General features: G+C 44.6%; 1 protein-coding gene across 1 annotated transcript in view; it reads left to right on the top strand.

Moving 5' to 3' along the window:
- The window catches only part of ace2 (angiotensin I converting enzyme 2), a 72,555-nt gene that overhangs the window by 43,824 nt on the left and 2,632 nt on the right, over positions 1–26,099 (top strand). Inside the window, exons 14-17 of the mRNA XM_068026176.1 lie at positions 4,801–4,859; positions 17,808–17,908; positions 22,164–22,280; positions 25,745–25,939. Coding sequence (XP_067882277.1) covers positions 4,801–4,859; positions 17,808–17,908; positions 22,164–22,280; positions 25,745–25,939 — 472 coding nt within the window. The remainder of the gene's footprint in view (positions 1–4,800; positions 4,860–17,807; positions 17,909–22,163; positions 22,281–25,744; positions 25,940–26,099) is intronic.

Raw genomic sequence — 26,099 nt, 5'->3', positions numbered from 1 at the left:
AGGAAGGATCTAAAGGGAGAGCTAAGAAGAGCAAGGAGAGGACACGAGAAGTCATTGGCGGATAGGATCAGGGAAAACCCTAAGGCTTTCTATAGGTATATCAGGAATAAAAGAATGACTAGAGTTAGATTAGGGCCAATCAAGGATAGTAGTGGGAAGTTGTGTGTGGAATCAGAGGAGGTAGGGGAAGTGTTAAATGAATATTTTGCGTCAGTATTTACAGTAGAGAAAGAAAATGTTGTCGAGGAGAATACTGAGATTCAGGCTACTAGGCTAGATGGGATTGAGGTTCACAAGGAGGAGGTGTTATCAATTTTGGAAAGTGTGAAAATAGATAAGTCCCCTGGGCCAGATGGGATTTACCCTAGGATTCTCTGGGAAGCTAGGGAGGAGATTGCAGAGCCTTTGTCCTTGATCTTTATGTCATCATTGTCGACAGGAATAGTGCCGGAAGACTGGAGGATAGCAAATGTTGTCCCCTTGTTCAAGAAGGGGAGTAGAGACAGCCCTGGTAATTATAGACCTGTGAGCCTTACTTTGGTTGTGGGTAAAATGTTGGAAAAGGTTATAAGAGACAGGATTTATAATCATCTTGAAAAGAATAAGTTCATTAGCGATAGTCAGCACGGTTTTGTGACGGGTAGGTCGTGCCTCACAAACCTTATTGAGTTTTTCGAGAAGGTGACCAAACAGGTGGATGAGGGTAAAGCAGTGGATGTGGTGTATATGGATTTCAGTAAGGCGTTTGGTAAGGTTCCCCATGGTAGGCTATTGCAGAAAATACGGAAGTATGGGGTTGAAGGTGATTTAGAGCTTTGGATCAGAAATTGGCTAGCTGAAAGAAGACAGAGGGTGGTGGTTGATGGCAAATGTTCATCCTGGAGTTTAGTTACTAGTGGTGTACCGCAAGGATCTGTTTTGGGGCCACTGCTGTTTGTCATTATTATAAATGACCTGGAAGAGGGTGTAGAAGGGTGGGTTAGTAAATTTGCGGATGACACTAAGGTCGGTGGAGTTGTGTATAGTGCCGAAGGATGTTGTAGGGTACAGAGGGACATAGATAGGCTGCAGAGCTGGGCTGAGAGATGGCAAATGGAGTTTAATGCGGAAAAGTGCGAGGTGATTCACTTTGGAAGGAGTAACAGGAATGCAGAGTACTGGGCTAATGGGAAGATTCTTGGTAGTGTAGATGAACAGAGAGATCTTGGTGTCCAGGTACATAAATCCCTGAAAGTTGCTACCCAGGTTAATAGGGCTGTTAAGAAGGCATATGGTGTGTTAGCTTTTATTAGTAGGGGGATCGAGTTTCGGAGCCACGAGGTCATGCTGCAGCTGTACAAAACTCTGGTGAGACCGCACCTGGAGTATTGCGTGCAGTTCTGGTCACCGCATTATAGGAAGGATGTGGAAGCTATGGAAAGGGTGCAGAGGAGATTTACTAGGATGTTGCCTGGTATGGAGGGAAGGTCTTACGAGGAAAGGCTGAGGGACTTGAGGTTGTTTTCGTTGGAGAGAAGGAGGAGGAGAGGTGACTTAATAGAGACATATAAGATAATCAGAGGGTTAGATAGGGTGGATAGTGAGAGTCTTTTTCCTCGGATGGTGATGGCAAACACGAGGGGACATAGCTTTAAGTTGAGGGGTAATAGATATAGGACAGATGTCAGAGGTAGTTTCTTTACTCAGAGAGTAGTAGGGGCGTGGAACGCCCTGCCTGCAACAGTAGTAGATTCGCCAACTTTAAGGGCATTTAAGTGGTCATTGGATAGACATATGGATGAAAATGGAATAGTGTAGGTCAGATGGTTTCACAGGTCGGCGCAACATTGAGGGCCGAAGGGCCTGTACTGCGCTGTAATGTTCTAATTCTAATTCTAATTCTAATTATAATATTTAAATGAGCAACCCAAGTCCTGGGCCTGCACCCCAGATCCACTCAATTAAAGGCGGAAGTGGCTGGCTTTGAGACGTTACTGGAGATGCTCTGACTGTGATTGGATAGATCAGAGCAGAACCAAGTGAGGACAATCCCACCAAGCTGGACATTGGAGGAAAGGCATTGAAGGAGGATGGTGGGGTCAACCATGTCAAAGGCTGCAAGGAGGTCAAGGAGGATGAGGCGGAACAGTGCACCTCAGTCACAAGGGTGTTACCAGTGAGTTTAGTTCGGGCTGCATCAGTGCTGTGGCCAGGGAGGAAACTTGATTGGAGAGGTTCAAACATGCAGTTCCAGGAAAGATGGGCACAGATTTGGGAGGTGACATGTTCAAGAATTTTGGAGAAAGATAGGAGTGTGTGTGGGGGTGTTGGTTTGGGGGGAAGAAGGAAAGTACTGAGCCGAATGATCTTGGGCTGCTCGCTGCAGACTCTCACTCTTAGTCAGCAGAAGTCCTGTACAAGCCCTACCACCCGGTTTCTACAGACACCAGTAGCCATCTAATGGGGAAGGTGAGGAAGAAGCAGGGAGCTCCCAGCTCAAGTGCAGGTCCAGTTTCTTCAGGGAATCCCAGTGTTAGTGGAGAAACTGTAATTGCTCTCTGCCACACTTTCCTTTTCACTGTAATTGGGAACTGAGCAATCTCGAGTCACTGCAATCAGGAAGATCCAATAGTCTTTAAACTGCTGCAAATCACAAATAATGTCGATGTAGACACAGGTTTGACTTAAGCTGTGATTCCTGCACAGTGTTTGGAAGGAAAGTTGATAACATTTTCCAGATCAGGGTGAGAGCAGGAAGTGGCACCAATGTAGTCATCAAAGTACTGGGAAAAGAGGTGAGGAAAGGGCTCTGAGTAGGACTGGAACAAGGAATGTTCCATGTATCCCACCAAAGGCAGGAATAGCTAGGACCCATACGGAATAGCGACACCTTTTATTTGGAGAAGGTGCGTGGAGTCAAAGTAGAGGTTGTTTAACATAACAACAACATATATTGATATAGCACCTGTAACACAATAAAGCATCCCAAGGTGCTTCACGGCAGCATTATAAAGCAAAATTAGACACAAGGTCACATAAGGTAATAATATGCCAGATGCCAAAATCTTGGTCAAAGAGGTAGATTTTAAGGAGTGTCTTGAAGGAGGGAAGTGAGGTAGAGAGTTGAAGAGGTTTAGGGAGGGAATTCTAGAGCTTAGGGCCAAGGCAGCAGAAGGCATGGCTGCCAATAATGCAGCAATTAATATCGGGGATGCTCAAGAGGCCAGAATTAGATGAGCACAGATATATCGGAGGGTTGAGCGCATGGAGGCGATTACAGAGATAGGGAGGGGCAAAGCCATGGAGCGACTTGAAAACAAGGATGAGAATTTTAAAACTGAGGTGTTGCTTGACTGGGAGCCAATGTCGGTCAGCGAGCAGAGGGGAAAGTGAATGGGGCTTGGTGTGAGTAATGACAGATGTAGCAGAGTTTTGGATGACCTCAAATTTAGGGAGGATAGAATGTGGGAGGGCAGCCAGGAGTGCATTGGAGTAGTGAAATCTAGAGTAGTCAATGTGAGAACAAGCTCAACCAGGCAGAGGAGGCTGGTGGGGGATCGGGACTGGTTGGGCCTCCATTCAAGGGCAAAGTGGAGAGCCTTCAGGCTGTCCTGGTGAGGGATCAAGGTGAAGAGGGATTGGTTGTCCATAGTGAAAAAGAGGCGGTTATAGTCAGGAAACTGGAAATTGTTAAAGTGGTGGAGGGCAATGGAAGGTAGGAAGAGACTCAATAGGGGAGAAAAGTACTGGACTTGAGATATGAAGAAATAAATTCCATGGGGCAAGATCAGGCTTAAATGATGGGTCTACCAATGCAGTCCTGCTTGTGGATTTTGGGGAGGAGGAACATAAGAAACAGGAGCAGGAGTAGGCCATTTGGCCCCTCGAGCCTACTCTGCCATTTAATAAGATCATGGCTGATCTGATTGTAGCATAAACTCCACTTTCCTGCCTTCCCCACATAACCCTTGGCACCCTTGTATAACAAAATCTGTCTAACTTAGCGTTGAATATATTCAATGGCCCACCCTCCACTGCTCTCTGGAGAAGAGAATTCCAAATACTAATGACCCTCTGAGAGAAGAAAGTCCTCCTCATCTCCATTTTAAATGGGAGACCCCATATTTTGAAACTGTGCCCCCTAGTTATTGATTCACCCACGAGGGGAAACATCTCAGCATCTACCCTGTCAAGTCCCCTCAGAATATTATAGAAGCAGACAGTTGGGATTAAGGAACTATGAGGTTGGTAGCTGTGGATGGAAGATCTCCGGAGGACATGAGGTCAGTGACAGTTTTGGAAAGGATGGCTTGATGTTCAGTGGCAGTCATGGTCCAGGGGTAGGTAGAAAGGGGTGTCGGAGAGTTGGCGTTCAGCCACTGCTAAGTAGAAGTTGGTTCGCCAAACAGTAACAGTGCCAACCTTATCAGCAGATTTAATGACAATGTTAGGGTTGGACTGGAGAAAATGGAGGGTGTGTTCAGAGGGGGACAGGTTAGAAAGAGTGAGGGAAGTAGAGAAATTGAGACAACTAATGTCACGCTGGCAGTTCCCAATAACAAGACCTAGAGAGGGTGAAAGCAGAATACCGAAGACAGGACAAAGTGTCCACTATGCAGGGAGGAAACTTGGCCAAAGAAATGGGCGCAGAGGCAAAGGAGAGGGAATAAAACCTCAGCATTCTATATATTTAAATATATAGAAAGTATACAATTAAATATTTCGAATCATAGGTTTCTGATTTTTACATTGACTTTCAAGCTCTTGTTTAAGGTTCTGAATCAAACTGGTGGACATCTTTTTCCTTCTTTCTATTTTCAGATATAAAAGATGCAATTAAAGTACGGATTAGTCTGAAGACTGCACTTGGAGAAAATGCTGTAAGATTAATTTTCTTCCCAGATAGATAGCAGAGTCCCATCACTGTACGATTTCCATTCCCAATATTCAATAACATTTGACAAAGCTCCTCAGGGTTTAGTTACTTTCACTGTTGAATAGTTAATTAAACTGATTAGGCAATAACGAATAGTAATGTTTATGTGTATGAGGTGTCTTCCTGCCATCAATCAATTTACAAAAGCAATCAAAATCATTTGCAGAAGAAATTGAAAAAAAATCATAGTAGGCAGTGGGTATAACAGGGGGTGATACAGCATGGTAGATAATGGGTATAACAGTGGGAGATACAGCATGGCAGACAATGGGTATAACAGGGGGTGATACAGCATGGTAGATAATGGGTATAACAGTGGGAGATACAGCATGGCAGACAATGGGTATAACGGGGGTGATACAGCATGGTAGACAGTGGGTACAACAGTGGGTGATACAGCATGGTAGACAGTGCGTATAACAGTGGGTGATACAGCATGGTGACAGTGGGTATAACAGTGGGTGATACAGCATGGTAGACAGTGCGTATAACAGTGGGTGATACAGCATGGTGACAGTGGGTATAACAGTGGGTGATACAGCATGCAAGACAGTGCGTATAACAGTGGGTGATACAGCATGGTAGACAGTGGGTTATTCAGCATGATGACAGTGGGTATAACAGTGGGTGATACAGCATGGTGACAGTGGATATAACAATGGGCGATACAGCATGTGTGACAGTGGGCATAACAGTGGGTGATAGAGCATAGTAGACAGTGGGTTATACAGCATGATGACAGTGGGTATAACAGTGGGTGATACATCATGTGTGACAGTGGGCATAACAGTGGATGATACAGCATGGTAGACAGTGGGTATAACAGTGGGTAATACAGCATGGTAGACAGTGGGTATGACAGTGGATAATACAGCATGGTACACAGTGGGTATAACAGTGGGTAATACAGCATGGTAGACAGTGGGTATGACAGTGGATAATACAGCTTGGTAGACAGTGGGTATAACAGTGGGTGATACAGCATGGTAGACAGTGCGTATAACAGTGGGTGATACAGCATGGTAGACAGTGGGCATGACAGTGGGTGATACAGCATGGTAGACAGCGGGTGATACAGCATGGTAGACAGTGGGTATAACAATGGGTAATACAGCATGGTAGACAGTGGGCATGACAGTGGGTGCTACAGCATGGTAGACAGCGGGTGATACAGCGTGGTAGACAGTGGGTATGACAATGGGTGATACAGCATGGCAGACAGTGGGCATGACAGTGGGTGATACAGCATGTTAGACAGCGGGTGATACAGCGTGGTAGACAGTGGGTATAACAATGGGTGATACATCATGGTAGACAGTGGGTATAACAGTGGGTGATACAGCATGGTAGACAGCGGGTGATACAGCATGGTAGACAGTGGGTATGACAGTGGGTGACACAGCATGGTAGACAGTGGGTAAAACAGTGGGTGATACAGCATTGTAGACAGTGGATATAACAATGGGTGATACATCATGGTAGACAGTGGGTATAACAGTGGGTGATACAGCATGGTAGACAGTGGATAAAACAGTGGGTGACACAGCATGGTAGACAGTGGATATAACAATGGGTGATACATCATGGTAGACAGTGGGTATGACAGTGGGTGACACAGCATGGTAGACAGTGGGTAAAACAGTGGGCGATACAGCATGGTAGACAGTGGGTATAACAATGGGTGATACATCATGGTAGACAGTGGGTATAACAGTGGGTGATACAGCATGGTAGACAGCGGGTGATACAGCGTGGTAGACAGTGGGTATAACAATGGGTGATACATCATGTGTGACAGTGGGCATAACAGTGAGTGATACAGCATGGTAGACAGTGCGTATAACAGTGGGTGATACAGCATGGTAGACAGTAGGTATGACAGTGGGATATACAGCGTGGTAGACAGTGGGTATAACAGTGGGTGATACAGTATGGTAGACAGTGGGTGATACAGCATGGTAGACAGTGGGTATAACAGTGGGATATACAGCATGGTAGACAGTGGGTATAACAGTGGGTGATACAGCATGGCAGACAGTGGGTATGACAGTGGGTGATACAGCATGGTAGACAGTGGGTGATACAGCATGGTAGACAGTGGGTATAACAGTGGGTGATACAGCATGGTAGACAGTGGGTATAACAGTGGGTGATACAGCATGGTAGACAGTGGGTATGACAGTGGGTGATACAGCATGGTAGACAGTGGGTGATACAGCATGGTAGACAGTGGGTATAACAGTGGGTGATACAGCATGGTAGACAGTGGGTGATACAGCATGGTAGACAGTGCATATAACAGTGGGTGATACAGCGTGGTAGACAGTGGGTATAATAGTGGGTGATACAGCATGGTAGACAGTGGGTGATACAGCATGGTAGACAGTGCGTATAACAGTGGGTGATACAGCATGGTAGACAGTGGGTGATACAGCGTGGTAGACAGTGGGTATAACAGTGGGTGATACAGCGTGGTAGACAGTGGGTATAACAGTGGGTGATACAGCATGGTAGACAGTGCATATAACAGTGGGTGATACAGCGTGGTAGACAGTGGGTATAACAGTGGGTGATACAGCATGGTAGACAGTGGGTATAACAGTGGGTGATACAGCATGGTAGACAGTGCGTATAACAGTGGGTGATACAGCGTGGTAGACAGTGGGTATAACAGTGGGTGATACAGCATGGTAGATAGTGGGTATAACAATGGGTGATACATCATGTGTGACAGTGGGCATAAGAGTGAGTGATACAGCATGGTAGACAGTGCGTATAGCAGTGGGTGATACAGCATGGTAGACAGTAGGTATGACAATGGGTGATACAGCATGTTGACAGTGGGTATAACAATGGGTGATACAGCATGTTGACAGTGGGTATAACAGTGGGTGATACAGCATGGTGACAGTGGGTATAACAGTGGGTGATACAGCATGGTAAACAGTGGGTATAACAGTGGGTGATACAGCATGGTAGACAGTGGATATAACAGTGGGTGATACAGCATGGTAGACAGTGGGTATAACAGTGGGTGATACAGCATGGTAGATAGTGGGTGATACAGCATGGTAAACAGTGGGTGATACTGCATGGTAGACAGTGGGTATCACAGTGGGTGATACAGCATGATAGACAGTGCGTATAACAGTGGGTGATACAGCATGATAGACAGTGCATATAACAGTGGGTGATACAGCGTGGTAGACAGTGGGTATAACAGTGGGTGATACAGCATGGTAGACAGTGGGTATAACAGTGGGTGATACAGTATGGTAGACAGTGCATATAACAGTGGGTGATACAGCGTGGTAGACAGTGGGTATAACAGTGGGTGATACAGCATGGTAGACAGTGGGTATAACAGTGGGTGATACATCATGTGTGACAGTGGGCATAACAGTGAGTGATACAGCATGGTAGACAGTAGGTATGACAATGGGTGATACAGCATGTTGACAGTGGGTATAACAATGGGTCTTACAGCATGTTGACAGTGGGTATAACAGTGGGTGATACAGCATGGTAGACAATGGGTATAACAGTGGGTGATACAGCATGATAGACAGTGGGTATAACAGTGGGTGATACAGCATGGTAGACAGTGGGTATAACAGTGGGTGATACAGCATGGTAGACAGTGGGTATAACAATGGGTGATGCAGCATGTTGACAGTGGGTATAACAATGGGTGATACAGCATGGTGACAGTGGGTATAACAGTGGGTGATACAGCATGGTAGACAGTGGGTATAACAATGGGTGATACAGCATGGTAGACAATGGGTATAACAGTGGGTGATACAGCATGATAGACAATGGGTATAACAGTGGGTGATACAGCATGGTAGACAGTGGGTATAACAATGGGTGATACAGCATGGTAGACAATGGGTATAACAGTGGGTGATACAGCATGATAGACAGTGGGTATAACAATGGGTGATACAGCATGGTGACAGTGGGAATAACAGTGGGTGATACAGCATGGTGACAGTGGGAATAACAGTGGGTGATACAGCATGGTAGACAGTGGGTATAACAATGGGTGATGCAGCATGTTGACAGTGGGTATAACAATGGGTGATACAGCATGGTAGACAGTGGGTATAACAGTGGGTGATACAGCATGGTAGATAGTGGGTGATACAGCATGGTAGACAGTGCATATAACAGTGGGTGATACAGCGTGGTAGACAGTGGGTATAACAGTGGGTGATACAGTATGGTAGACAGTGCGTATAACAGTGGGTGATACAGCGTGGTAGACAGTGGGTATAACAGTGGGTGATACAGCATGGTGACAGTGGGAATAACAGTGGGTGATACAGCATGGTAAACAGTGGGTGATACTGCATGGTAGACAGTGGGTATCACAGTGGGTGATACAGCATGATAGTGCGTATAACAGTGGGTGATACAGCATGATAGACAGTGCGTATAACAATGGGTGATACAGCATGGTAAACAGTGGGTGATACAGCATGGTAGACAGTGGGTATAACAATGGGTGATACAGCATGGTGACAGTAGGTATAACAATGGGTGATACAGCATGGTGACAGTGGGTATAACAGTGGGTTATACAGCATGGTGACAGTGGATATAACAATGGGTGATACAGCATGGTGACAGTAGGTATAACAATGGGTGATACAGCATGGTAGACAGTGGGTATGACAGTGGGTGATACATCATGTGTGACAGTGTGCATAACAATGGGTTATACAGCGTGGTAGACAGTGCGGATAACAATGGGTGATGCAGCATGGTAGACAGTGGGTATAACAGTGGATGATACAGCATGGTAGACAGTGGGTATAACAGTGGGTAATACAGCATGGTAGACAGTGGGTATGACAGTGGATAATACAGCATGGTAGACAGTGTGTATAACAGTGGGTGATACAGCGTGGTAGACAGTGGGTATAACAGTGGGTGATCCAGCATGGTAGACAGTGGGTATAACAGTGGGTGATACATCATGTGTGACAGTGGGCATAACAGTGAGTGATACAGCATGGTAGACAGTGCGTATAGCAGTGGGTGATACAGCATGGTAGACAGTGGGTGATACAGCATGGTAGACAGTGGGTATAACAGTGGGTGATACAGCATGGTAGACAGTGCGTATAACAGTGGGTGATACAGCATGGTAGACAGTGGGTGATACAGCGTGGTAGACAGTGGGTATAACAGTGGGTGATACAGCATGGTAGACAGTGGGTATAACAGTGGGTGATACAGCATGGTAGACAGTGGGTGATACAGCATGGTAGACAGTGCATATAACAGTGGGTGATACAGCATGGTAGACAGTGGGTATAACAGTGGGTGATACAGCATGGTAGACAGTGGGTATAACAGTGGGTGATACAGCATGGTAGACAGTGTGTATAACAGTGGGTGATACAGCGTGGTAGACAGTGGGTATAACAGTGGGTGATCCAGCATGGTAGACAGTGGGTATAACAGTGGGTGATACATCATGTGTGACAGTGGGCATAACAGTGAGTGATACAGCATGGTAGACAGTGCGTATAGCAGTGGGTGATACAGCATGGTTGACAGTAGGTATGACAATGGGTGATACAGCATGTTGACAGTGGGTATAACAATGGGTGATAAAGCATGTTGACAGTGGGTATCACAGTGGGTGATACAGCATGATAGACAGTGCGTATAACAGTGGGTGATACAGCATGATAGACAGTGCGTATAACAATGGGTGATACATCATGGTAGACAGTGGGTATAACAATGGGTGATACAGCATGGTGACAGTAGATATAACAATGGGTGATACAGCATGGTGACAGTAGGTATAACAATGGGTGATATAGCATGGTAGACAGTGGGTATGACAGTGGGTGATACATCATGTGTGACAGTGGGTATGACAGTGGATAATACAGCATGGTAGACAGTGGGTATAACAGTGGGTGATACAGCATGGTAGACAGTGCGTATAACAATGGGTTATACAGCGTGGTAGACAGTGCGGATAACAATGGGTGATGCAGCATAGTAGACAGTGGGTATAACAGTGGATGATACAGCATGGTAGACAGTGGGTATAACAGTGGGTAATACAGCATGGTAGACAGTGGGTATGACAGTGGATAATACAGCATGGTAGACAGTGCGTATAACAGTGGGTAATACAACATGGTAGACAGTGGGTATGACAGTGGATAATACAGCATGGTAGACAGTGGGTATAACAGTGGGTGATACAGCATGGTAGACAGTGCGTATAACAGTGGGTGATACAGCATGGTAGACAGTGGGCATGACAGTGGGTGATACAGCATGGTAGACAGTGGGTGATACAGCATGGTAGACAGTGGGTATAACAATGGGTGATACAGCATGGTAGACAGTGGGCATGACAGTGGGTGATACAGCATGGTAGACAGCGGGTGATACAGCGTGGTAGACAGTGGGTATGACAATGGGTGATACAGCATGGTAGACAGTGGGTATGACAATGGGTGATACAGCATGGTAGACAGTGGGCATGACAGTGGGTGATACAGCATGGTAGACAGCGGGTGATACAGCGTGGTAGACAGTGGGTATGACAATGGGTGATACAGCATGGTAGACAGTGGATAAAACAGTGGGCGATACAGCATGGTAGACAGCGGGTGATACAGCGTGGTAGACAGTGGGTATAACAATGGGTGATACATCATGGTAGACAGTGGGTATAACAGTGGATGATACAGCATGGTAGACAGCGGGTGATACAGCATGGTAGACAGTGGGTATGACAGTGGGTGACACAGCATGGTAGACAGTGGGTAAAACAGTGGGTGATACAGCATGGTAGACAGTGGGTATAACAATGGGTGATACATCATGGTAGACAGTGGGTATAACAGTGGGTGATACAGCATGGTAGACAGTGGATAAAACAGTGGGCGATACAGCATGGTAGACAGTGGGTATAACAATGGGTGATACATCATGGTAGACAGTGGGTATGACAGTGGGTGACACAGCATGGTAGACAGTGGGTAAAACAGTGGGCGATACAGCATGGTAGACAGTGGGTATAACAATGGGTGATACATCATGGTAGATAGTGGGTATAACAGTGGGTGATACAGCATGGTAGACAGCGGGTGATACAGCGTGGTAGACAGTGGGTATAACAATGGGTGATACATCATGGTAGACAGTGCGTATAACAGTGGGTGATACATCATGTGTGACAGTGGGCATAACAGTGAGTGATACAGCATGGTAGACAGTGCGTATAACAGTGGGTGATACAGCATGTTGACAGTGGGTATAACAATGGGTGATACAGCATGGTAGACAGTGGATAAAACAGTGGGCGATACAGCATGGTAGACAGTGGGTATAACAATGGGTGATACAGCGTGGTAGACAGTGCGTATAACAGTGGGTGATACAGCATGGTAGACAGTGGGTGATACAGCATGGTAGACAGTGGGTATAACAGTGGGTGATACAGCATGGTAGACAGTGGGTATAACAGTGGGTGATACAGCATGGTAGACAGTGGGTGATACAGCATGGTAGACAGTGGGTATAACAGTGGGTGATACAGCATGGTAGACAGTGGGTATAACAGTGGGTGATACAGCATGGTAGACAGTGGGTATGACAGTGGGTGATACAGCATGGTAGACAGTGGGTGATACAGCATGGTAGACAGTGGGTATAACAGTGGGTGATACAGCATGGTAGACAGTGGGTATAACAGTGGGTGATACAGCATGGTAGACAGTGGGTATGACAGTGGGTGATACAGCATGGTAGACAGTGGGTGAAACAGCATGGTAGACAGTGCATATAACAGTGGGTGATACAGCGTGGTAGACAGTGGGTATAATAGTGGGTGATACAGCATGGTAGACAGTGGGTGATACAGCGTGGTAGACAGTGGGTATAACAGTGGGTGATACAGCATGGTAGACAGTGGGTGATACAGCATGATAGACAGTGGGTATAACAGTGGGTGATACAGCATGGTAGACAGTGCGTATAACAGTGGGTGATACAGCATGGTAGACAGTGGGTGATACAGCGTGGTAGACAGTGGGTATAACAGTGGGTGATACAGCATGGTAGACAGTGGGTATAACAGTGGGTGATACAGCATGGTAGACAGTGGGTGATACAGCATGGTAGACAGTGCATATAACAGTGGGTGATACAGCATGGTAGACAGTGGGTATAACAGTGGGTGATACAGCATGGTAGACAGTGGGTATAACAGTGGGTGATACAGCATGGTAGACAGTGTGTATAACAGTGGGTGATACAGCGTGGTAGACAGTGGGTATAACAGTGGGTGATCCAGCATGGTAGACAGTGGGTATAACAGTGGGTGATACATCATGTGTGACAGTGGGCATAACAGTGAGTGATACAGCATGGTAGACAGTGCGTATAACAGTGGGTGATACAGCATGTTGACACTGGGTATAACAATGGGTGGTACAGCATGTTGACAGTGGGTATAACAGTGGGTGATACAGCATGTTGACAGTGGGTATAACAATGGGTGATACAGCATGTTGACAGTGGGTATAACAGTGGGTGATACAGCATGTTGACAGTGGGTATAACAATGGGTGGTACAGCATGTTGACAGTGGGTATAACAATGGGTGATACAGCATGTTGACAGTGAATATAACAATGGGTGATACAGCATGTTGACAGTGGGTATAACAATGGGTGATACAGCATGTTGACAGTGGGTATAACAGTGGGTGATACAGCATGGTGACAGTGGGTATAACAGTGGGTGATACAGCATGGTAAACAGTGGGTATAACAGTGGGTGATACAGCATGGTAGACAGTGGGTATAACAGTGGGTGATACAGCATGGTAGACAGTGGGTATAACAGTGGGTGATACAGCATGGTAGATAGTGGGTGATACAGCATGGTAGACAGTGGGTATAACAGTGGGTGATACAGCATGGTAGACAGTGCGTGTAACAGTGGGTGATACAGCGTGGTAGACAGTGGGTATAACAGTGGGTGATACAGCATGGTAGACAGTAGGTATGACAATGGGTGACACAGCATGTTGACAGTGGGTATAACAGTGTGTGATACAGCATGTTGACAGTGGGTATAACAATGGGTGATACAGCATGTTGACAGTGGGTATAACAATGGGTGATACAGCATGTTGACAGTGGGTATAACAGTGGGTGATACAGCATGGTAGACAGTGGGTGATACAGCATGGTAGACAGTGCATATAACAGTGGGTGATACAGCATGGTAGACAGTGCATATAACAGTGGGTGATACAGCATGGTAGACAGTGGGTATAACAGTGGGTGATACAGCATGGTAGACAGTGGGTATAACAGTGGGTGATAAAGCATGGTAGACAGTGCGTATAACAGTGGGTGATACAGCGTGGTAGACAGTGGGTATAACAGTGGGTGATACAGCATGGTAGACAGTGGGTATAACAGTGGGTGATACATCATGTGTGACAGTGGGCATAACAGTGAGTGATACAGCATGTTGACAGTGGGTATAACAGTGGGTGTTACAGCATGTTGACAGTGGGTATAACAATGGGTGATACAGCATGTTGACAGTGGGTATAACAGTGGGTGATACAGCATGGTGACAGTGGGTATAACAATGGGTGATACAGCATGTTGACAGTGGGTATACAGTGGGTGATACAGCATGGTGACAGTGGGTATAACAGTGGGTGATACAGCATGGTAAACAGTGGGTATAACAGTGGGTGATACAGCATGGTAGACAGTGGGTATAACAGTGGGTGATACAGCATGGTAGACAGTGGGTATAACAGTGGGTGATACAGCATGGTAGATAGTGGGTGATACAGCATGGTAGACAGTGCATATGACAGTGGGTGATACAGCGTGGTAGACAGTGGGTATAACAGTGGGTGATACAGCATGGTAGACAGTGGGTATAACAGTGGGTGATACAGCATGGTAGACAGTGCGTGTAACAGTGGGTGATACAGCGTGGTAGACAGTGGGTATAACAGTGGGTGATACAGCATGGTAGACAGTAGGTATGACAATGGGTGATACAGCATGTTGACAGTGGGTATAACAATGGGTGATACAGCATGTTGACAGTGGGTATAACAGTGGGTGATACAGCATGGTGACAGTGGGTATAACAGTGTGTGATACAGCATGGTAAACAGTGGGTGATACTGCATGGTAGACAGTGGGTATCACAGTGGGTGATACAGCATGATAGACAGTGCGTATAACAATGGGTGATACAGCATGGTAAACAGTGGGTGATACAGCATGGTAGACAGTGGGTATAACAATGGGTGATACAGCATGGTGACAGTGGGTATAACAATGGGTAATACAGCATGGTGACAGTGGGTATAACAGTGGGTTATACAGCATGGTGACAGTGGATATAACAATGGGTGATACAGCATGGTGACAGTAGGTATAACAATGGGTGATACAGCTTGGTCGACAGTGTGTATGACAGTGGGTGATACAGCATGGTAGACAGTGGGTATAACAGTGGGTGATACAGCATGGTAGACAGTGGGTATAACAGTGGGTGATACAGCATGGTAGACAGTGGGTATGACAGTGGGTGATAAGCATGATAGACAGTGCGTATAACAGTGGGTGATACAGCATGGTAGACAGTGGTTTAAAATTCATTGAATACTTCATCTACACAACAATGTTTTTCACAGTTTGTTGCAAAACACCACTCACTAACAGAGATTGTGGTCAAGTAACAATCCTAGGATTCTGCAATCCTGTGCTGGAAGGAACGATGAAGAGGTCCATGCAAAAGATACTGTCCATTGAGACTTCCCTCCTCCCTTCCTTAGGTGTACTGTCTGACTTAGAATAATAGACAGTCATCGAGTCAGTATGACACAGAAGAAGGCCATTCGGGCCATCGAGTGAATGTCTGTTCTCTGTGGAGCAATCTCGTCAGTCCAATGCCCTCGCCCTTTCCCTGTACCCCGAAAGTTTATTTCCTTTAAGTGCCAATCCAAATCCCTTTTGAAATCATTTATTGTCTCTGCTTCCAACACCCTTGTAGGTCGCGAGTTCCAGCTCATTACCACTTGCTGCGTAACAAAGATCTTCCTCACATCCCTTCTGCATCTTTTGCCCAAAACCTTAAATCTCTTAGACCTGGTCCTTGTACCTTCAACTTTATCTACCTTATCTAAACTTGTCATAATCTTGTACACCTCTATCAAATCTCCCATCAATCTCCTTTGCTCCAAGGAGAACAATCCCAGTTGATCCAATATAACCTTGTAGCTAAAATCCCTCATCCCTGGAACCATTCTACTAAATCTCTTCCGCATCTTCTCTAACACCTTCACATCCTTCCTAAAGTGTGGTGATCAGAACTGGATGCAATACTCTGGTTGGGTCCTGACCAGAGCTTTATAAAGTATAACTTCCCTGCTTTTGCACCTCTATTTATGAAGCCCAAGATCTCATATGCTTTGCTAATTACTCTCTCAATGTGTCCTGCCACCTTCAAAGGTCTATGCACATAACTCCCCCAGACCCTCTGTCCCTGTACACTCTTTAGAACTGCACTATTAAGTCTATATAGCCTCTCCCTAACCCTTCTGCCAAAATGCCTTCTGTATTAAATTCCATCTAGCACTTGTCTGCCCATTCTGCAAGCCTAGGAACTCATGATCTTGTTCCACCACTTTGCGGTACAGTGAATCAGCATAATGACACAGTGCAATACTGAATGCACTTGATAAACACATTGTCACATGCCTCAATCAAAAGCACTATCGCTTTACCTGTTTTGATTAAAGGTCAGAGGTAATTATATTTGGAGCAATATTGGCCTTATTTACATGAAGCAGTCGTCTTGACTAATCTGCAGTTGCCAGTTTTGCTGACAAGTTTTATGACTTTGATTGTCTTTTTTAATAGCGCAGTAACATAGCCAGGTTCACTTGATTACTTGGCGATAAAATTTTAACCTTATTCAGCACAAAATGAAATCACAATTAACACTTCTAGCACTGTGGATGAGCTTACTCATTCAGGAATCGTGTTTTATGTGTCACTGAGAGATGGCTTGATGGGCAACACCTTTCATGGTATGCTATATAATGTGTCACAAATCGTTACGGTGATGTCATAAGGTGGATATGTCTTTCATATCCAGACTTCTGATTGCCTGATAAATCTAACTATAATTCTGCTTTTAAGACAATAAAGCTCATTATTTAAAATTAAAGCTCTTTTTAGTGATGTTACTTCAGGGAGGAATATTAGCCTGGTCACCAGGAAGAATGCAACCTGTGCTCTTCGAAATAGTGCCAAGAGATCTTTTACTTCCACCTGTAAGGGCAGACAGTTTAATACCTCAGTTGAAAGGCAGCTCACCCTCCGTTCTGCACTGGGAGTATCAAGCTCGATTATATCCTCATGTACTTGGAGTGGAACTTGAACCCACAGCCGTGAATCAGAGACAAATGAGCTACCTACCCACTGAGCCACAGCTGACACATGGCTGACTGCTGTATTCTTTCCGCTGAAAACATGTAAATAGAAATAACATTTTCACCCATAAACTTTGTCACTGAGCACATTGTCTAGTTTTTGTATTATGCTGACTTGTACTGGTTAGGTTTATGAATTAATGATAGTGTTATTGTACAAGCACTAATGTTGAATTGTTAATTTGAGGCACTGAAATTGGTCAACAGCAGCTTAGTTCTGTAAAAATGGCTTTTAAAGAATTTATTATATCTGGCTGAATGTGATAGGTCTGGATCCAATAATAGTTTGCTGCATCCTCTGCCAGTGTTTTGGAAAGATCTGCTCTGTGGGGAACACTAACTCAATGCATTCTTATTTGATTTCAGTATATCTGGGATGCAAGTGAGAAATATTTTTTCCAATCAGCAGTAGCCTTTTCCATGAGAAAACACTGGGAAGAATATAAAGCTCAGCTTATTGACTTTGTGTAAGTTATTTTGTTTGTCTGTCTCTTCACGCTACTCTTTGTAACACTGTAGACTTTGCTGTGGTGTCGATGTAATATCAGTTAACCCACGTGATATTCCTTGCCATGCTAATGGTGTTGGTCTAAGTAATGCAGCATAAACCTAACAAAAGGACAAACTGACAATCTTTTATTTCGTTTTTATTTTTTTATTTAGAGATACAGCACTGAAACAGGCCCTTTGGCCCACCGAGTCTGTGCCGACCATCAACCACCCATTTATACTAATCCTACACTAATCCCATATTCCTACCACATCCCCACCTGTCCCTATATTTCCCTATCACCTACCTATACTAGGGACAATTTATAATGGCCAATTTACCTATCAACCTGCAAGTCTTTTGGCATGTGGGAGGAAACCGGAGCACCCGGAGGAAACCCACACAGACACAGGGAGAACTTGCAAACTCCGCACAGGCCACAGGGAGAACTTGCAAACTCCGCACAGGCAGTACCCAGAATCGAACCCGGGTCCCTGGAGCTGTGAGGCTGTGGTGCTAACCACTGTGCCACTGTGCCGCCCCTTTCAACTTCAAGGAGATACATGTAAAAAGGACATTTCCAAATACAAGTAGTGTGATTGGTGTAATTGTATCTGTCCTTACAGTGTAAAAATATTACACTTACCTGCACTTCTTGTTTAATGAACTTTACTTTTCATTTTTATGTTTTGTATTTTTGTGTTGATTTTTCATTACAGCAATTTTACAATGGAAATGACCTATGTAAATGTGTCACGTTGTGATTACACTTGCCTGCCAGGGGTGGTGCTGCAATATCTCAGTTGTGTCACACTCAGCTCCACAGCCTGTATGAGACTCCTATGCTTCAACTGACTCTACTTTGCTTCTCAAACTACTCTAAGGTTTCCTAGTTGACAATAAACTTACCTATATTTTAATAAAAGTCTATAGACTAGAATTGCAGCCACACAGTAGGTGTTTTGTGGGTGCAACCTGACCGACTAATGTTCTAATGTGGTGAGCAGGAAATGCGTGCACATTTCCAGCCAGAAATGTGCCGGCTGCCATGTTAGATAAAGTGCATGTGCTGATGTCAGGAGCACATGGCCAGAATAGTCAAAGGGATGAATAATTTATTCAAATGAACATCATGGGCCCATGCCAAAACCTGATTTGAATACTTGAAGCTCCCAGTCATCACATGCTGAACTTGCTCAGGGCGAGTGGCACCAACTGGCAGGAAGGATCCCACACCAAGACTTCCAGGTTAGTTGCTCGTTTGTCATCCAGCACGGAAGGAAGCCATTCAGCCTGTTACATCTGTGCTGGCTCTTTGAAAGAGCTTTCCAATTTAGTCCCACACTCAGCTTTTTCCACAAAACCCTGCAAATTAATCCTTTTCAAGAACATGCTCAATCGCCTTTTGAAAGTTCCGACGGAATCTGATTCCACCATCCTTTCAGGTCATGCATTCCAAATCATATCAATCTGGGTGTGAAATTATTTCTCCACACTTCCCTCTAGTTCTTTTACCAATTATTATATTTTATATCTATGATGTCTGGTTATAGCCCTCTTGTCAGAGAAAACAGTTTTTCCCCACTTGCTCTATCAGAAGCCCTGATAATTTTTGAATATGTATTTATTCTTATCCCTAGAATAAATTGAAATGTTTTACACTAACGATATGTATATTAGACATAATTCCTTAATTGCCCAATCTTAATAACCCTCTGTGTCGAGAAATTTCTCCTCATTTCCCCTCTAGTTCTTTTGCCAATTATTTTACATCTATGATGTTGGTTACCGACCTACTTGTCAAAGGAAAGTTTCTCCCTACTTGCTCTATCAAAGCTCCTCATTACTTTGAATACATCCATTAGTTCACTCCTTAACCTTGCCTACTCTGAAGAGAACGATTCCAGTTTCTCCAATCTCTCAATACAACTGAAGTCCCTCATCCCTGATATCATCCTGGTGACCCTCCTCTGTACTCTCTCCAGGGCCTTGACATCCTTCCTCTGGTGTGGAGCCCAGAATTATACACAAAACCCCAGCTGAGGCTTAACCAGAGATTTGCAAAGGTATATCATGGCATCATTGTTTTTGTATTCAATGCCACCATTTACAAAGCCAAGTATCACATAGACTTTCTTAACAGCCTTATCAACTTGCCCTGTCACTTTTAAGATTGTGAATATGCCCTCCCAGGCCTCTCTGCTCTCATACCCACCTCAAAATTGAACCACTTAGATTATACTGCCACTCCATTTTGAATGCTGCCTCTCCATTTAGATTAACTTGCCTCACCATGTTTTGCTCTCAAAGTCTACCACTTCACAATTATCCACTTTCAACTGCATCTGCCATGTGTCTGCCCAGTTCACCAGTCTGTCTATGTCCTCCTGAAGTCTGCTATTGTCCTGCTCACTTTTACAATGTTGTCAAGTTTGGTTTAATCTGCAAACTTTGAAATTGTACTCCCTAGACCCAAATCCAGGTCATTTACATATAACAAAGAAAACAATGGTCCTAATACTGACCCCTGGAGGACCCTAGGGTATACTTCTGTCCATTCAGAAAAACATCCATTCGTCACGACTCTCTGCCTCCTATCCCTTAGGCAACACGTACCCAAATTATCACTGCTCCTTTAATACCAACTGCTTCTATTTTCTGAATGAGGCTGTTATCTGGTATTTTATCAAATTCCTTTTCAAAATCCTTCTATGCAATTTATACTGCACCACCTTCATCAACCCTCTCTGTTACTTAATCAATGAACTCAATCAGGTTAGTCAGACACAATTAGCCTTTAACAGATATGTGCTGGCTGCCCCTCATTAGCCCATCTTGCTGCAAGTAAAATCAATTTTGTTCTTGACAATGTTCTCAAGTATTTTTCCCACTACTGATGTTAGACTGAATGGCTTGTAGTTACCAGGTTTATCCATCTCCCCTTATTTAAACAGAGATGTAACATTTTCAATCCTCCAGTCCTCTGGCACCATTCCCGTATCCAAGGAGGATTGAAAGATTGTGGTCAAACCTTCTGCTACCTCCACACTAGCTTTCCTCAGTAACCTAGAATGCATCTTGTCTGGATTGGGTGACTTGTTAATTTTGAGTGGCGCTAACCTATTTAACACCTCATTTCTCCCAATTCTTGTTCTATCCAATATCTCTACTCCCCACTCCTCTACTATGATGTTACCTTCATCCTCTTCTTTTGTGAAGACAGATGCAAAGTATTCCTTCTGTACCTCAGTCAAGCCCTCTGCCATGAGGTTTTCTTTTTTTTTGTCCCTAATCATTCCTTTAATTATCCTTTTACTTTTTATCTGTATATAAGAGGCTTTTGTGTTCCCTTTTATGTTACCTGGTAATCTTTGCTCATACATTCTCTTATCGCCTTTTTCAATTTCTCCCTGCACTCTTTGCATTCTGCCTGACAATTGGGCATTTTTTGGTGTGTTTTATTACTCACAAGCATTCGCTGTGTCCACAGAGCAGGATTGGACTGGTTTTGCACGTTGTAGCACTTGGCCTCATTTTCCCAATGGTGAGACCAGAGGAGGCGAGGCTGCCTGCTCCAAGGCGGGGGCCAGTCAATTTCTATAATTAATTTTGCAGAACCGCTGGTATTTTGCTGATGAGAGGGCGACTCCCACCCACCCCCTGCCATGTTGGGAGGCCACCAGCGTAATGGAGGCAGTCTCCCAGTTGCAGCCCGGGGTTCCATCAGACCCAGAAACTCCATGGCCCAAAGAGGGGGCCAAATGTGAGGAAGGCAGCCCCGCAACCTCAACGATCCCCCTGGAGGGGTTTCCCCTCTGAACCTCAGCCCCCTGAATTTTTCATTTTCTTTCACTTAACCCTCCGAGGCTTAAGATCTCTGATCGAGGGGGGACAGACCTGCCTCTCCCAGTGACGCTGCTGAGGCTTCAGAGCAGCCACCCTGAACTTGGGGTCCGGAAGCCTGCGGTAAAATTCAGGCCCAAGTGATGGGTCAAACAGTTTGTATCCAATGGAATTCAGTGTTATCTGAATGGTGCAGAATATTGATCATTCCAACAAATGGTTCCTTACTGCTAACAATGTGTACACCAGCCAGTGTAAATATGTGGGAATAATTGAGATTTATGTCATAGTATGTTACAGGGAAATACTGAACTTCATGAAAATTTTAACAGGTGTCCTGGGCTGGAGCTCCTTTACATTAATTGGTCATATTCTTGTCTTCCACACAGGGCAGAAAATGTTTATATATTCAAGGAAACAGAAAGGATCTCCTTTTATTTCCTTGTTGTGAACCCAACGAACATCTCAGATATTATTCCAAAAGCAGAAGTAGAGCAAGCTATCAGGTATCATCCGAAACTCTTTGGAATTAAAGGGTTGGGCTGCTAGTATTTTTTCGGCCGGCACAGACACGAAGGGCTGAATGGCCCCCTTCTGCGCCGTAATTTTTCAATGGTTCTATGGTGATTAGTATTTAACATTTTAACAATTGCAAGGTACTTGGCCAGATCTACAGGCACAGTCACTAATGTGACAGTGAAGTGATGAAGAGAAAATGTCACTTTTCTGTGTCTACCACAAAATTATATAACTTGTAAGTTGTTGAAATGCCACACAATAATGTATAGATCGGGGTTGTCCAACGTAAGGCCCGCAGGCCCGGTCATGGCCTGCCAAAGCTTTCCATCCAGCCTGCGGAGGTAAACTATACCCAGCCATTCCTCGTTCTTGCCAGGGGTCCGTGACTGGTAATTTCACAGATGCGAAATTTCCCATTGGTTTCTTACATATGAACATACGAATTAGAAGCAGGAGTAGGCCACTCGGCCCTTCAAACCTGCTCTGCCATTCAATAAGATCATGGGGGTGAGCAGATTATAACCTCAACTTACTCTTCTAAGCTCCAGCGGATAAAAGCCTAGCCTGACCAACCTTTCCTCATAAGACAACCTGCCCTTTCCAGATATTAGTCTAGTAAACCTTCGCTGAACTACTTCCAACGCATTTACATCCTTCCTTAAATAAGGAGACCAATACTGTACACAATGCTCTATATGAGTTGTCACCAATTCCCTGTATAACTGAAGCATAACCTCCCTACTTTTGTATTCAATTCCCCTCGCAATCAATGATAACATTTTATTAGCTTTCCTAATTACGTGCTGTACCTGCATACTAACCTTTTGCGATTCATGCACTAGGACACCCAGATCCCTCTGCATCTCAGAGCTCCGCAGTCTCTCACCATTTAGATAATATACTTCTTTATTATTCTTCCTGCCAAAATGGCAATTGCCATTTTTTCTATGTTCTATCATACTCCATTTACTAGCTCTTTGCCCACTCACTTAACCTATCTATATTTTTTTGTAGCCTCCTTATGCCCCCTTCATAACTTACTTTCCTACCTACCTTTGTGTCATCAGCAAATTTAGCAAACATACCTTTGGTCCCTTCATCCAAGTCATTTATATAAATTGTAAAACGTTGAGGCCCCAGCACAGATCCCTGTGGCACACCACTCATTACAACTTGCCAACCAGAAAATGACCATTTAGGCCTACTCTCTGTTTCTTGTTAACAAGCAAATTTTCTATTCATGCCAAAATATTACCCCCCACACCAGGAGCTTTTATTTTCTGCAATAACCTTTGATGTGGCAGTACATCCACCAGTTCCCCTTTATCCACAGCACATGTTATTTCTTCAAAAAAACTCCAATAAATTGGTTAAACATGATTTCCCTTTCACAAAACCATATTGACACTGCATGATTACCTTGAATTTTTCTAATTGCCCTGCTATAACATCTTTAATAATAGCTTCTAACATTTCTTCTTCCAGACCGGCTTATAAAAAAAAATTTGCAATGTCAGTTTCACAGCTGACAGGTGCTGGGAGCGGGAACAGTGGTTTCCTAACTTCGCACAGATTCACGTTTTCTCGGTGGGTTCTGGCATTTTTTTAAAAGCTCGCCGGAAAATACTGAATCTGTCTGAAATTCAGAAACTACATTTCCCGCCCCCAGCACCTGTCAGCTGTGAAACTGACTTGTGAGTTTAAAAAAAAACTGAGCAACCACAAAGCTGCTTTGCTGAGCTTTTCCATTCTCTGCAACTGTCAGAGAGAGGGGAACAGATAGGGAGAGAGAGGGGGGAACAGAAAGAGAGTGGGGGGCACAGAGAGGGAGCAGGGGGGACAGAGAGAGAGGGGGACAGGGAGTCAGAGAGGGGTGCAGAGAGAAAGAGGGACAGAGAGAGAGAGAGAAGGGCCAGAGAGAGAGAGGGGGGCAGACAGAGAGAGAGAAGGGGGACAGAGGGAGAGAGAGAGACAGAAAGAGAGGGGACGGCAGAGAGAGAGGGACAGAGAGAGAGAGGGGGTACGGAGAGAAAGACGGGGGCAGAGAGAGAGAGAGGGGGTGACAGAGAGAGAAAGAGAGAAGGGGACAGAGGGAGAGAGAGACAGAAAAAGAGGGGTGTCAGAGAGAGAGAGAGGATGGACCGAGAGAGAGAGGGGTGGTACAGAGAGACAGAGGTGGGAGGACAGTGAGAGAGAGAGGGAGTAGAGGCAGGGAGAGAGCGAGGGGAGACAGAGAGAGAGACTGAGAGAGAATAAGAGGGAGAACAAGAGTGAGGGGCGGACAGAAAGAGAGACAAGGGGGACAGAGGGAGAGAGAGAGGGAAAGAGAGGGGGTGGTCAGAGAGAGAGCAAGAGAGAGTAGATCGAGAGAGAGAGTGGTGGGACAGAGACAGAGGGAGGAAAGAGAGAGAAAGGGGGACAGAGAGGGATACACAGAGAATGAGGGGGACACAGAGAGGGGTGAACAACACAGAGAGGGAACACAGAGAAGGGAACACAGAGAGGAAGGACACAGAGGGAGAGGGAAAGAGAGAGAGAGAGAAAGAGAGAGAAAGAGAAGGGAGAGTGAGCGATTAAGATCATTCCTGACAGATGGACATCTATCCAGAATACTCCGCATTGCTGTCCGGGCAAATATTTATGACTTGTGCAAGCAGAAAACTGCCAGGTATCTCACTAAATTAGTGTCCTACATAGTGACAAGGAAGTAAGTCAATAAATTAATCCTCTCATTTACAGCTTTGTAACAAAAATGCACATTTGTTGTTGTTTTGATTAATAGTAGGATCATTTTTTAATGCCTTTGTCTTTCCAAAATTGTCTCAATGGCCCCCTATGCAAGACAAAAGTTGTAATGTGCCCCTCAAATGAAAAGGCTGGTCACCACTAGGATGGAGTGGAGTGCATGGATATAAGCGACAACTTTGTACTGCCCCTCCTTTCAAGTGCATTGTAATGATATGGTGGACTTGATTTAAATCTAGTTCACAGTTAGATGACAATCTCATCACTCTCCGGTACAGGGCACCTTTCCAGAACTTAGCCGACTCATTTTCTAGAATTAAAGTATAGGACCATAGAATAAAAAGGAGGCTATTCAGCCAATGATGTTTGTACCAGCTCTCTGAAAGAGTAATCAATTTAGTCCCATTCTCCTCCTCTTTTTCCAGGCTCTTTAACATTTCATACAAATGTTCAATATGCTGTTCGAAGCACCTTAAACCTATGCATGATAGTATAGCTCACTCTCATTGCCAGGTTAATATTAAATCATCTTTATCAACTCACTGTTAGTTGGAACTTTTCTTGCACCAGTTCCGTGTGTTGAAGGAATGTTGGAGTCTTCCAGTGCAAATTGCGAATCGTTATTCTGATGATGAATAGAAATTTATTGCACATGGTTTGAGATTCTCAAACATGAGTCAGATTAAAATGTTATTTCCTGTTGCAGAAAGAACAAAGCGAGGTTCAACAATGCATTTTTATTGACTGATGACACACTCGAGTTTGTGGGTATTCAAGCCACTTTTGCACCAAGAACAGAACCCCCAGTAACGGTCTGGCTGATCGTGTTTGGGATTGTCATCAGCCTGGTTTGCATTGGATTAATTATCTTGATTATTAGTGGAGTTCGAGCTAGAAAGCGGTAAGTACATAAACAATGAATGCCATTGATATCAGTATTTACAAGGGGGTGTGGCAAATGTAGGGCTGATAGTAAGAGATATTTGTTTGCACAGATGGTGAACAGCATCTGACTGGGATTCACAGTCAGCTTGGTTGAAATCCGGCCACTTGGCTCATTT

This window comes from Heterodontus francisci, unplaced genomic scaffold (assembly GCF_036365525.1).
Source record: "Heterodontus francisci isolate sHetFra1 unplaced genomic scaffold, sHetFra1.hap1 HAP1_SCAFFOLD_742, whole genome shotgun sequence".
NCBI lineage: Eukaryota > Metazoa > Chordata > Chondrichthyes > Heterodontiformes > Heterodontidae > Heterodontus > Heterodontus francisci.
Note: the sequence above shows the minus strand (reverse complement) of the source record. Positions and strands in the feature narration are given on the sequence as shown.